Source organism: Lolium perenne, chromosome 4 (genome assembly GCF_019359855.2).
Source record: "Lolium perenne isolate Kyuss_39 chromosome 4, Kyuss_2.0, whole genome shotgun sequence".
In the NCBI taxonomy this organism is placed as follows: Eukaryota; Viridiplantae; Streptophyta; class Magnoliopsida; order Poales; family Poaceae; genus Lolium; species Lolium perenne.
The window spans coordinates 184941524-184955452 of NC_067247.2; the positions used below are offsets into that span (position 1 = coordinate 184941524).

The 13929-nt window shown below is 45.7% G+C and overlaps 1 protein-coding gene and 1 long non-coding RNA gene across 2 annotated transcripts; one reads left to right on the forward strand and one right to left on the reverse strand.

Annotated features, from left to right (window-relative positions):
* The first annotated feature begins 735 nt into the window (after positions 1 to 735).
* LOC127294529 (CASP-like protein 1U3) lies at positions 736 to 1786 on the forward strand. Its single transcript, XM_051324362.2, has 2 exons — positions 736 to 1055; positions 1150 to 1786. The coding sequence occupies exons 1-2, from the start codon at positions 868 to 870 to the stop codon at positions 1565 to 1567; spliced, it is 606 nt and encodes a 201-aa protein (XP_051180322.1). The 5' UTR covers positions 736 to 867; the 3' UTR covers positions 1568 to 1786.
* Positions 1787 to 5284: 3498 nt separating this feature from the next.
* LOC139830570 (uncharacterized) lies at positions 5285 to 13450 on the reverse strand. Its single transcript, XR_011743134.1, has 2 exons — positions 12526 to 13450; positions 5285 to 5799 (listed from the first exon to the last, which is right to left on the reverse strand). It is a non-coding gene; the product is annotated as an uncharacterized lncRNA (long non-coding RNA).
* Positions 13451 to 13929: the final 479 nt, after the last annotated feature.

A 13929-nucleotide genomic window follows, 5' to 3' on the forward strand; every position in this document is an offset into this window, starting at 1 on the left:
ATCGAATTTGGCCTACACAAGTTTCAGATTTTTTTCGTAAGATCTAAAAATGAATTTTGTGAGCTGATTCTCTGATCTTACCTAATGGAGAGATCCTATACAAATCTCGCCCGTTTAAAATGCCGTCTTTGATGCCGAGTTGACATGGACAAGTGTAAATATCCATGTCAGTAGTTATGTTTATTATCGAAGATAGGTATACAAAATAAAAACCTATCCTGACGTAAAACCAGAGAAGAGATGTCTATGATGAGTGTCGTCACATACATTCTGGTGGTCAATCATTAACAAGTTTCTCCGCGGTTTAATCATCTCACGAGGAGACTGGCTACCGATGTTTTTTTTCTGTGTGTGCTGACGACGTGCTTGGTCACCAGCCAGGTCATCAAACTGATCAAAGTGAAGGCGGCCAATCAGGGAGTATATGAGCTCGATCCACTACAATTATTGATCAAGCGCGCATGAAAATAAAATAAAAGGGCCAGTAGATAGCGAGAATACAAAAATATCAAGGCTTGTAAGTTGTAACTACCACTCCCTCCAATCAAGTGAGATTAGGGGACATCGTCGTTTTTTCCTCAAAAAACACAAATGAGATTAGAGTACAAACTCAACAAGTGGTCTAACACAGGAAATTAATTAGAGGTGAGGCGAGGGAGCAAACAACTGACGAGAGCTGGCCAAGGTCCCTCCAATCACACGATCGTTTGACCATCTCCACGTTCGGCAACACCTTGCCACAAAGCTTATATGTACACGCGAATCACGGCTCTCTAGTAGTGAGTTTATTGAGCTAGCTGGCCTTTTGCTCCAACAGAACCGAAAGTCATCGTACTGAATTTCGATCGGTTCTTCCCTCGATCGACCATGCCTTGCGATGACAAGGCCAAGTCGAAAGGCCGCCTGCACGCGGTGAACATCGCCGCCCGCATCGCCGCTATGGGGCTTGCGGTGGCCTCGGCGGCTCTCATGGCTACGGCGAGCCAGTGCACCATCGTCCTCTACAACGGCGGCCCGGCGCACACCGTCACCTACAGCAACTTCGGCCCCTTCGTGTACGTTCAAGAATTAAGACACTTGCACCTTATAGAGACATAAGTAGTTATCTACGCTTGTTCATGACCAGCCATGCGTGATTCTTGCGTGCAGCTACCTCGTGGTGGCGAACGCCATCGCGGCGGTCATGATCGGGGTGGCCATCTTCCTTAGCGTGTGGAAGAAGGGCAGCGGCAAGTGGTCCAAGGCGCTCCTGCCGATCCTCGACGTCGCCGCCCCAGCGCTGCTCTACTCGGCCACCGGCGCCGCGTTCGCCACCAGCGAGTACCTGTCCTACTGCTCGCCCAACGGCCGGCGCGTCAGCGTCTGCGACGGCGCCCTCGGGGGCACGAGGAACTTCTGCAGCCAGGTGCGCTTGGCCATGTACATCTCGCTCGCAGCCGCTGGCGCTGTCTCGGCTGCCGAGCTGGTGAAGAACTTCAAGCTGGGCACACTGTCCTTCGGCGACAGCGACTCCTCCGGCTCCGAATCTGGCTCCGACGACGGTTGCGCACATGGATGCAAGCACTAAGGTTTCTTTCAGCTTAGTTCAGGCTTATTTTGGTACACGTATTAAATTACGTACAAAAAAATCATTAGTTGGCTGCTTCGACTGTTTACGACATTTGAACTGGGCAGTTGTTATGTGGCCAGTATATCTGTATCTAAGTTACCGTTGGGAATGATCGACCTGTTGGTTGTGACGAATTATTGTGCTTATGATAAAAATAGAGGCGCTCATATTTACACATGTATAGTTTTGTGAGATGCACAAATGTATTTTCGTCGACCCTTTAACCCTTTTGATCCTTCGATCAAACGCCCTATAACAACGCATCAGCATTGTCCGGCATGAGGAAATATATGCTCGTTAAAACCACAGAGCATATATATGTTCTCTCATATGCATAAAGCTCTGTAATATAAGGACATAACTCGTTTTCCACTTGTTCGTCGAGGGTAGATACTCCCTTCGTCGTTGGAGCTACAATCAAGAATGGTTGCGCATCCCCGATATACAACCAAACTAATGGGACGGCTTCTCTGTTAACCTTTAATGGTAAAATATGAGGAGTTCCCACATGCCAAACCGCAAATCCATCGCTTCTCTTACCCTCCTTATCACTTGGGAAATTTAGAACGAGCGCAATGCAAGGATCTTCAAAACCAAGCATATGCCACCTTTAATTCTCCTAGAAAAAATTAAAAAAAGAAAGCGCACTTGTGGGTTACCGTGGGAGGGAAGTGTTTAGATCAAATCATGCAGGGAGAGTAATCCCGCTTTGTATTTTATTTGATTCAGACTATCTTATCAAAATACTTATTCTTAACGACTAATAGATTAGGGTAAGGCTTTTGCCCCGGTAAAAAAAAAAAACCTGCTATGTGTGTGAGCTTCAGTCTCTATCACTAGTTTTGTATGTATCCACATCCCTTGACTGGAACCAAGATAGTATTTTGACTTACCCATGCATACATTAATACATACCGTATGGTAGTTAATAAGTATCTCTACAGCTACTATACCCATGTGGACTTTAGTTATGCATTTGTAACGAAGGAGTTCCAATGCCCGGTGGCAAGCCTACCTGGCATGCAGATCTACCTAAAAGTGGTGGACATGTGTTTGACGTCATTGAAGCATCCATATATCTTATCGACCAACTTAAGCAAAACTGTGGTAGTCGAACAAATAGCAGTCTATGATTTCCATGTAAATTGCCAAAGGTTTTGCTTGGTCGCATTCCTGCTGGGTGGTTCTCACATTCAACAAAAATTCAGTCTACTACTACTCCTTTAGTTGTGTTGTGTGTAAATGCAAGGTGGTAACCTCAGTATACCCGGAAAACCTAGCTCAGCACGGTACTCAGTGCCTTACATGCCGGGGGTTCTCATATTCAATGAATTTTCAACAAAAAATTGGAATTTTCCATCATTTCTATATGCAGAGAAACAATTGACTTACAGTCAAATTATCTATGCTATTATAGTAGTATATACAAAGATTCCCAATAAGTCAAAATATCTCAGCAATTATAGTATAGTATATACACAAAGATTCCAATAAGTCAACATATCTCAGAAATATGATTGGAGTTCAATTAAATTCAAGTAAAAATAGTTCTTTGTCAAAATGAAAACAAAGTCATTTAATTTCACTGCAATCCAGTGATTTTTACTACGTGTAAAGTATTTCTGAAGCCAAAATTCAAAATCTCAAAGGGGTAGCATGGTACTAACTCTGCATTTGTAGTCTTCGCCCGTAACCGCTCGCTACCAATTAGTAGCATTTCGAGCTTAAAGAATTGTAAAGTAGCATGTTCATATATACCTCAGCTGGACAGACATATACATGTTGGCTGTCTATACTAGTTAACCAGAACATGAATGTTTGTGTTGGTCGAGGACCTCGCGACTAGTCAGAAGTCACAACTAACTTCTGTTAGAAGTCACGAGGCTGCTGCTGCCTATGATCAGTTGCCATTGCATAGTTGGATAGAAGTGAGCAACCTCTACTCCCAGTTACAGTTAATTATTCTCGTCGACGATACAACTTCAATCAGCAAGATTACAGAATCGGGCAAGAGGGCTACAAAATTCAAGCAAGTAGACCTAACAACAATTTTGTACGTTTTAACGTGCCTAACAATATCTACCTAATCGGCTCACGACCAACATTCATCTTCAAAATGAATAAAATTAGTTTTGTCCTCTTCGTCTTGAGATGAGAACGCATGCTAATTATTCGTATACCAGATTTTAAATAAGCAATTTGATGCTGCCATTTAGTCGTGGCAAAGAAACGAACAATGACATGACATGCAATTAACTACTAGTTTTTTTTTTGCTTGGTGAGGATGGCTTCTAAATCATTGCAGACAAGAGACCGTACTTACGGCTTATATAAAGCACCGAGTCCGAGTCAACGTCGAGGATACCTCACGCCATATCATTGCTCAACTTGAGGGGTCTGTATAAACTTTGCTCGTGAGAGTGATGGATCGATAGCGCCATACGTGGATTGCCCTGAATTCGTTTGGAAAAAATGTTAACTAGTCTAGTTCTCTAGCTGCCTCCATTGTATATTGTCGACAGAGAAGACCAAAAAAATTCTAAGAGCAAACAAGTCGCACACAGGCGGGAAGGAAAACTAGTCATAACTAGAAGAAGACATGGAAATTTGTTACGAGATTCGTCATTGTGGGAACATACCCGCAATCCTAACAGTGACGGCTCGCTTATCAAGATCCGTTGTATGTGGTAGATACAATCCGGGTTCACAAATTTTCCTAAATGGAAGTGGGAAGCGCTGCCTCATGGGGACAACGAGTTCTTGATTAGCCTTCCCTCTTTCGAGGATTTGGACAGTGTGGATGGTATTCACGTTGGTGTTTCCTCTTTTAACTCTGATGTCAGAATCTCGGCATGGCAGTCCTCTGAGGTGCCTCATAAGCTTGAGCTTGAGAAGGTTTGGCTCCATGTAGAGGGCGTACCCTATAATGTGCGACAATTCTTGGGTCTCTAGGCCGTTCGTTCTCTCGTGGGAAAATCTCTGGATGTGGATCTTATTAGTCTTCAGATGCGGAGGTGTTGTGCGCATCCTGGTTGCCATGTTTGATTGTAGGGTTCTTGATAAGTCTAGGGATGATGCTGGTGCTTTTGCAAAGTCTGACATTGTGGTTAATCTCAAGGGGTGTGAGTTCTGTTTTCGTATGGAGCCTGCTGATTATGTTCCAAGCCTGACTTCGTTCTGTTTGTGTGGATGAAGAAGGCTGATGGTGATGGGGGTGGAAATGGTAATGTCAAGGAGATGGATGATTCTATGGATACTTCAGAGGCTAGGAACGGGCCTTCCGATTTTTCTATGCCTAATGCACTGTTTGGTGGGTCTGGGGTCGCTTTTTCTGGAGGAACTCTTACAGCGTGCACTCAGTTTGTGGTAACTAGTGGTTGGGCTGCCCCTTGGGGTAGCTCCTCGCCGGTCATAGGCGGGCCAAATCAACGCCCCATGCATACACACCCTTTAATCTATAATATTTTTTTGTATGTAAATAGCCTAGAACCGGTCAATCATCTGAAAAATGTATGATTAGCTAGTATTGGAAAATGTTGAAATGTAACCACAAACCGAGTTAAATATTTCCTGATGCACCAAATTTAGCAGGCGCATGGTATGAATATTGAATAGCAACATGAATCATGCCAAGAGCATGAAAGAAATTAATAGCAACAACCTGAACTAAGTGAATTACACGAACTGCAATGTTCATGAGGAGCAGTAATTTCTCCTAAAGCTCTGTCTTTCAAGATGTTCTAGCAGAACCTGATGGTTACACAGGTCAGAGGTTCAAAAACCTTCATGCTCAAGCTATTACTGCTCTAGATTGCTCAAAAAAAGCAACCAACCTAGGATCTGGTAAGTTCTGTTAGAACAAAATACAAGGTGCAAAAGCTAAGCCATCATCTTTCACTATATGAAGGCGTTACTTTACAAATTGAAAAACTTCATCATGCAAAGCCACAGAGGGTGATCTAAACCATAGTCAGCAGTATTGATCTCCCAGAAGAAATAACATGGAACAACCGTTGCTACCTGCTCCAATGATTGTTCTGCATCTATTGAAGCCATTTCGCTTCTCATGATAAGAAATAGAGAATCACGTTCCCTCAGGGTTCCCGTAGACCGGTACATGCTCTTCTTCACAATATTTCCATTTATTTCTGCTACACCATCCCATCCTGAACGATCAGCGTGTCATAGTTCTGTAAAAAGGTTAAAAACAAAGAGATATTGGAAAAAGGCACAAGGATAAATCGAGTCTGAAGGATTAAACAATAATCTTGACAATTTGAGTTCTACTACTGGCTTCTGACTGAAAAATGGAAGAAACGTGTGACAAAAGCTAACTAATGAACAGAACCAAAAAATCAAGAAAACAAGAAAGTGAAAAATCCAGAGCCAAGAAATATCAGGTAGGCTGAGCAGGCGAGGCTGCCACATTAGGTGGCCACGACAGACCTGTCTTTCTCCACGCGTCATGCTTTCAGTCGCATGTAGAATGGATTCGACCAACGACGAGACAAGATATTTGAAGGGAAAAGAAACTCAAAGATACAAGGGAAAACATCAAAAAAATGTACAAGCAGAATTAACAAGGCAACATGAAGGATTTTTGTCGAAACGTTCATACAAAGAAACAGAGCCTCCAACAGTTTGAGATATTTCCTGCACTCACCAAATGGCTAACCAAACAACTTTATTTTTGATGCTCCCTTCAGTTAGTTTTATATGCAGAACTGAAAATATCCAAGAAGAGAAACATAATTCTGAAGTAAATCGTGGATTGCCGTAACAAGTCCTTATAAATACGCAGACGATTCTTAGGAAGAGCTTAAGAAAAAAAATCGAACATGGTTGACACTAATTCACCTTTAATTGTAGAAATTCTCTTTCCTAAACTCTAAACCAAATTGACACAACCTGCTTGCTGCTCCAGGGCAATCTCAAAATGCCTGGTGCTCATTACAAGCTCAGCATCATAGACTGACTTGCAGGCACATAATCCGAACACAAAGATCAGAATAATAAGTGGAAGAAAAACCTGAAGCAATCGTCAATCTCTATTCGAAAACCCACAATTAAACTACAACTACAAGAAAGGAATAAAGTGAGAACCTTTCGACAAACAACATTATAGAAGAAACTACCATTAACTGCAAGATGCTTCTATGCTTTGACATAGTCGCTGCATATGCACAATAGCAACCAATACGTTAAGAAATATGTCATGTTATTCAGATTTTCACTGTCTATGGATTGATGATTCCAGATAGTTACCATATTCAAATTACTCTAGCTTTAAATCAACTCTTATTCAAAATTTAGAAGCATATACTAAGAATCTAGTCATCAACTCACAGAACTTCACATGACAAGACAGTCAACATAAGTTAGAATTCTTGTCTTAAATGCTAATTACTGCTGTTGTAACATATTGGAAATCACATTTGTTAAATGCTAATTATTGCCAAAAAAGTAAAGTACAGGAGAGGTATACAAAGTCAGGGATAAACCTGAGCCGAAATCACATTTGTCTCACAAATTTGTGCACAAATACGGACAAGTTTTTTCCTTCAAAATCAAAGGAAACAACAATACATGATCAGTTCCCAATTGTACAGTGGACAATCAAGCATTAAGCATAAGCAGGGATTCAAGTACACACAGACAACTCTTAGTAAAATCGAACTACTATCAACCAACACTAAATTATAAGCAGAAATATTAATGGTAGGTAAGCGCAAGAGAACAAGCAGGGAATGGATATTAAACTACCACTCACAGAAGCTAATGGAGCCTAAGGCCACGTGGGTTGCCCGATCTCACGAATTGACCGAGGGGAAGGCGGTGGAGAGGAAGAACACGAAGAACACGGCGAAGAACACGATGAACACACGCGAACACACGCAACACAACCCGATACAATTCCGGTTTACTCCCGATAGCCCGAACCACTATCCCGATAGAATCTCTCAAGAGAGAGACACGCGGTAGAATCCCCGAGAGGAAGATCGGTATACGATCGGTGGAATCACACAAGTGAGAGACCGGTGGTAGAATCACAAGTGTGAGAGACTAATCATATAAGGAGTGCCTTAATACAATAGATATGATAATCTAAGGAGGGGGTTTTCCTAATCCCAAAGGGATGGTGGAGGCATGAGCGAAATTCTAGTTCATCTACTCTAACCTAATGAAGGGGGAGGTGGGAGCCTATATATAGGGAGCAACTAAGGAGGGGTAGTTTAGGCATAAAAATAGCATAGAGGGAGGTTACATGGGCTAGGCCCAAGTGTTGGAAGTGCATGGGGAGGACGGATTGTCCGGCCTTGATGGGGGTGGACAATCCGGCCCGGAGGTGATGCTTCATGCGACTTCTTCTTGGCGACCTCAGACGCATCTTCTTCCTTCTTCTCTTCCATGCCTCCGTGACCTCGGCCTTGAGTGTGGTTCTTGACGTTGACGCGCATGATGAAGCGTAGACCGTAGGTCGGGCTACATCATCTCCCCCCACTTGAAAAAGAGTCGTCCTCGACGATGAGTCTCCATGAACGTGTAGAGGAGGTAGATGATACCAACGCTTGAATGTTCCTTCACTTGTCGAGAGCCCTATCAATAGCAGAAGAAAAGCAAAGGAGCAATCAAAGCGTAGCCAAAGTTCAATGTGTTTAGCAAGAGGCCGTAAGTAGAAGGAGGTCACCTTAGCAAGATGCCGGTGTGCTCTCATCGAGAGATCTTGGGTCGTTGAAGTATGTGGGCGGAACCACTCATTGACGCTCATCACAAGTCACGTGTACTTGTATTATGCTCTCAAGAGCTCGTTTGGTCAACTCGTGCTCAATCGAGGTTGACCTTGTCTTCCGTGTACCTACACACACAATAGGCAAAGCAAAGAACGTGTGTGCATGGTATATGAACACATCATTCATCATGATGGTCCATTTCTTTTGCACATCACCATTAGCATTAAGCAATTTACCATAGTAGATGTGGTGAATATGCGGAGTAAACATGGGAACATCCTCAACATGGATATATGCAAAGTCTCCAAAATGTGAGAGAGCTATGGGGGCAATCTCATTCACACGCATATTAACATCATTGCAAACCAAGCATTGGAAAGAGCAAGTGTTCAATATTTTGGTTGCATTAATGGGAGAATATTGCAAGCATGTAGCACAAAACATGTTCAAGTTTGTATCATGGCATGGCATGGTCAAATTGTCACAAGCAACTAATTCCACATGATCAACAATAGTGGTATCACAAGTATCACAAGTGAAAGAAGCATATGACATAGCAATAGAATCATCCAACTCATGCAAGCACTCACAAAGCATCATGTCCACTAGTGGGATCATGGCATCATCAACACCCATATAGGTACCTTTGTAGTCCCACTCATATGAGGTAGGTGTTGTGGAAGAGGTAGGCTCGATGTGGCCTCCATGTTCATCTTCAATCAAGCATGGTGTGATATCATCATCTTCATGGACCATGTACATCTTCTCCATGATCGGCATCTCGTCATCCATGGGACCTAATAAGACACAAGGAAACACACTAGAGGTAGAGGGTAAGTTGTTAGAATTCGAAATGGCCTCACATGACCTATCAAGTACCACTCTCATCTCACTCGGTGTACCACTCATGCTCTCGAAGTGGAGGCTCTCAATCTCACATATATTGGATGCACTCATCTCACATATAGTGGAGTCGCTCATCTCACATATAGTGGAGTCACATATCTCACATATAGTGGAGTCGCTCATCTCACATATAGTGGAATCCCTCATCTCCATGGCAATGGCGTCGTCGATGTCCGAGCAACCTAGCAAAGAGGAAGACAACACAAGAATAGTAGAGGTTAAGTTGTTAGAAATCGAAAGATCCTCACTCGACTCATGGGGTGTATCACTCCTGCTCTCAAGGTGTTTGAAGTATGCATTGCACTCGGCTTTTTCTTTGGGTGTCATTTGGGCTTCTCGAGCATCTAGCTCGGCGAAGTATGCTCTCATCTCGGCTTGCTCTTGTGGGGTCATCATGTATATCTCACTAGGATAGGTGTATATGTATGGTGGAAGGAAAACTACACAAGTATCCCACCTTTCAAGAAAGTATCGGAAAAATGGTTCAAGTCAAGAGCAAAATCGAAATGTATCGGGGTTACTCACACACACACTCAAAGCACACGCAAAAGGCTAGGAACTCTATATGTGGTGGGTAAGGGTGGATAGCAAACGAAAAAGATCAACGGAAAATTCTATTGTCAAATGTGGGTAAGATCCAAAGTCAAATGTCAAAAGTGGTGATCTATGTCAAGGAAACACGGAAACACACACAACGGAGAACAATGGGGTTAGCGCGACCAAGGAAGTGAGCAAGTGATAAAGATGGTCCTAACGAAGACTATATGCTCGATGTCACGCCAACACAAGAGAGACCGTACCTTGGTTGCACAAGAAAGAAGCAACAAGATTTGCACAAATGCCACTCTTCTCTTTTCTCTCTTAGTGCTCACAAACTTTGCACTTCTCGGTATCGGTGGACACACACTCTTTTCTATTTCTTATTTTTTTCTTTTCTCTTTTAATCACTTTTTTTTCTATGCTTAGAAGCTTTCTTTTTCTCTATGTATATGTCACACTTTTTCTTGTTTTGTGTATCTTTCTCACCGAGCTTGCTTCGGATCTTTGCTCAACACAACGCACACACACCCTCTCACGGTCATGATACTTGTGCAATGCTTCGCAACGCTCGAAAAGCCACTCTCAATGGGATAGGTACGCAAAGGAAGAAAGGGGCTACAAGGGGTAGGGGAGGCAAGTTATACCTATTGACGTTAGGCGGTGTCAAGCACACGAACTTGCGATGATGGTGATGACGATGGTGTCGAAGATGCGCCGGAATCCGGGGTGCCGATGTCGTTGTCGCGGTGTTGATGTAGGCGCGGAAGCGGTTCTCACGGACCAAAGGCACTCCAAAACGGAAACCGGGCAAATTATGTCAATGCCCGAAAAGTTGGGTCAAAACGAGCGGTCAAAAGTTGGGTTCCAAAAATCGTCAAAAATTAGAGATGGATTATGTGGAGTATTTGGGGGATGCTGTTAAAATTTGGAGTCAAACGGGATCTGAAAAGTTGTCAAAATTTAAAAAGAGGAGTCAAAACGGTGCGAAACTTGGGTCAAATATTGTGAAATCCGGTCAAGTGGCCGGTTTGACCGGATCTTGGGCCGGACCATCCGGCGTGCCGCCCGGTTTGGCTCCGGTCCGAGGAATTTTCTCGGCGTGCCGCCCGGTTTGGCTCCGGTTGGAACTAGGCGCTATGTGCGTGGGCGATTGGGAGCAGAAGTTGCGCGATGGTGTTGACCAGGAAATCAAGCGAGAGTTCTTGATGCGCAGCGCGCGGCCGGATGCAGCACACGGGAGCGAGCTGGTGGAGGCGCGTGCGTGGCTTTGCCTGCATGGGCTTGCGGGCGTGCGCTTGGGGCGATGATGGTGCAGGCTCGGCGGGCCAGACGACGGCAGGGAGCGGAGGCGGAATGCGGTGGTGGCCCAAGGTGGTTTGGCGCGCAGGGCCTGCTGTTGCGTGCGGGGAAGGGAGCGGATGGGAGCCAGGGGCGGCGGCGGCTCGCGCAGCACGCGGGTGGTGCGGCTCGTGCGGATGCGAGCGGGAGTAGGGCCTGCGCGCGTCTGGGCGTGCCAAGGCGTGGCTGGCGGCGGCCGCGTGGGAGGTCGAGCGGAGTGTGGGCGGGCGGCCGGCAGCGGATCTGGAGGTGGGCGTGAGGCGGCGACTTGGAGCAGCGGAGGTGGCCGGCGGCAGTGCGGTGGAGGGCCAGCCGGCAGTGCCGGTCAGGAAGAACTCCGCGAAGAACAGCGGAAATTGATGGGAAAATTCGTCGATTGCAGCAGATATATGAGGAATTGGAGCACGAAAATTTGCAGGGAAGTTGATCAACTAGAGACAACAGATCTGTGGACCAAAACCATAAAAAACTCAACAAATCCAGAGATCAAATTTCGAGCTATTTTTTGAACAAAATTTTCGGAAAAAATTTTGGGCGAAATTGGAGAGATTCGAGGGTCAAATTCGTGGCAACCTTTACTCTGATACCATATAATGGAGCCTAAGGCCACGTGGATTGCCCGATCTCACGAATTGACCGAGGGAAAGGCGGGGGAGAGGAAGAACACGAAGAACACGGCGAAGAACACGATGAACACACGCGAGCGCACGTAACACAACCCGATACAATTCCGGTTTACTCCCGATAGCCCGAAGCACTATCCCGATAGAATCTCTCAAGGGAGAGACACGCGGTAGAATCCCCGAGAGGAAGATCGGTATACGATCGGTGAAATCACACGAGTGAGAGACCGGTGGTAGAATCACAAGTGTGAGAGACTAATCATATAAGGAGTGCCTTGATACAATAGATATGATAATCTAAGGAGGGAGTTTCCCTAATCCCAAAGGGATGGTGGAGGCATGAGCCAAATTCTAGTTCATCTAGTCTAACCTAATGAAGGGGGAGGTGGGAGCCTATATATAGGGAACCACTAAGGAGGGGTAGTTTAAGCATATAAATAGCATAGAGGGAGGTTACATGGGCTAGGCCCAAGTGTTGGAAGTGCATGGGGAGGGCGGATTGTCCGGCCTTGATGGGGGTGGACAATCCGGCCCGGAGGTGATGCTTCATGCGACTTCTTCTTCTTGGCGACCTCGGACGCATCTTCTTCCTTCTTCTCTTCCATGCCTCCGTGACCTCGGCCTTGAGTGTGGTACTTGACGTTGACGCGCATGATGAAGCATAGACCGTAGGTCGGGCTACATCAGAAGCTCTCACAAAATCAAACAGTCGTCGACCAGTACCTAGACTGTAAGCAAAAAAATGTCAGCCGTAGGTAAGCATAGGAGAAGTATAGACCTAACAGGCGAGAGGCGGCTCATTCGGCAACGACTCTGCATACGAAGAAACCATGACCCAGCGAGAAGTGCGGTCCCTGCAAAAGAGCAACATCAGGGATATGATTACTGCTCAACATAAATCTACTGGTGCCATCCATCCACTGAATGGACAAGATAAAGCCACTAACAATCAATCAGACATTGATCATGTATAAAATCTAAGTAAACCAATATCCAGCCACTTCTGTATGAAACATATTCGCTACTGAACAAAAGGGAGCAGTTTGTGAGCGCTCAGCTTAACTTGATCTCCGGATCGTGGCCCTTCTAATTTTATGATCTGAGCGAACCAACCAGATCAAATCATCAATCGAATATCCACAGGAACATACCTCTACAAGCCGAGACAAGAAAGAAATCTCCTCAAACTTACAATCGGAGAGAAGAGAGAGGGAAAGATAGAACGCCACTTACATGTCTGGAACTCTGGATAGCAGTCGAAGCAGTGCCACCCGTGTGAGGGATAGTTGCGCATCGGCACTGCACACCCACGATGACCCTCACCTCCAACGACGGCGCTAGCGCTCAGTATGCTGACCGCGTGTGCAAACTGCAAACCGGATCGACGAGTTCCTGTCTCCATCCCCGACGACGGCGTCTTCGTCTTTCCATGCCACCGACGAACCCTCCACCTCCACCCCGCCGGTCATGTTCCCCATGGATTTCATCCTCCGAGGGGAAACGAACCTGCTGGGCGAAGGAGGGACCGATTGCTCATCTCCAGGCGTCGTCCTCCGGGTGGATCAACACGGAGAGGAGGCGGTGCAAGCAGAGAGAGAGAGGCGGTGGCTATGAGAAGGGAGAGGGCGGCGGCGCGTGATAGAGAAGGAGCGCGGGGCTAGATGCCCCCCTTCGCTCCTAAGCAAGGGCTAGATGCCCAATGCGTGCAGTACAAACTGCTGTTGAATTGATCGGTCGGGAGAAGTACATCAACGTCATCGGGTCTTTTTTCGCGGCAGAGGAGGTCTTTTGTCGTAAGAGGGGGGACGCGGTTACACAGAACCAAACGGTGAAATCGCTAGGGGGGTCTTTTTGGTGGCAGAGAAGGGTCTTACGATGGCAGATTGGGTCTTTTGCCGTAAGGGAGTCACGCACTTACGTGTACTCAACTCCATTCAACCCCAACCCCTAGACGTCGCTTGCCATTGAGGTTGTTGAGAGGTTGGAAGCTACTAGTCCCTCCCTTGAGAGGCGGTCTTCACATCAGAGCTGACCCAAGGTATCCTTGGAGGAGTTGAAGATGGTTTGTCCAATGCTCTCTCGTTATCTACGCCCGAGGCTAGTGGAGTCCGGCTGGAGCATCATGTTCCGACTTCTTCGCCGGCGTCTACGAGGCCTGGCAGACCGGCTAGGGGCAGGGTTA

Coding starts and splice junctions, on each gene's coding strand:
- LOC127294529 (XM_051324362.2), top strand. CDS start 868: ATGCCTTGCGATGACAAGGCCAAGTCGAAAGGCCGCCTGCACGCGGTG. Junction 1,056..1,149: donor AGCAACTTCGGCCCCTTCGT/GTACGTTCAAGA, acceptor TCTTGCGTGCAG/CTACCTCGTGGTGGCGAACG.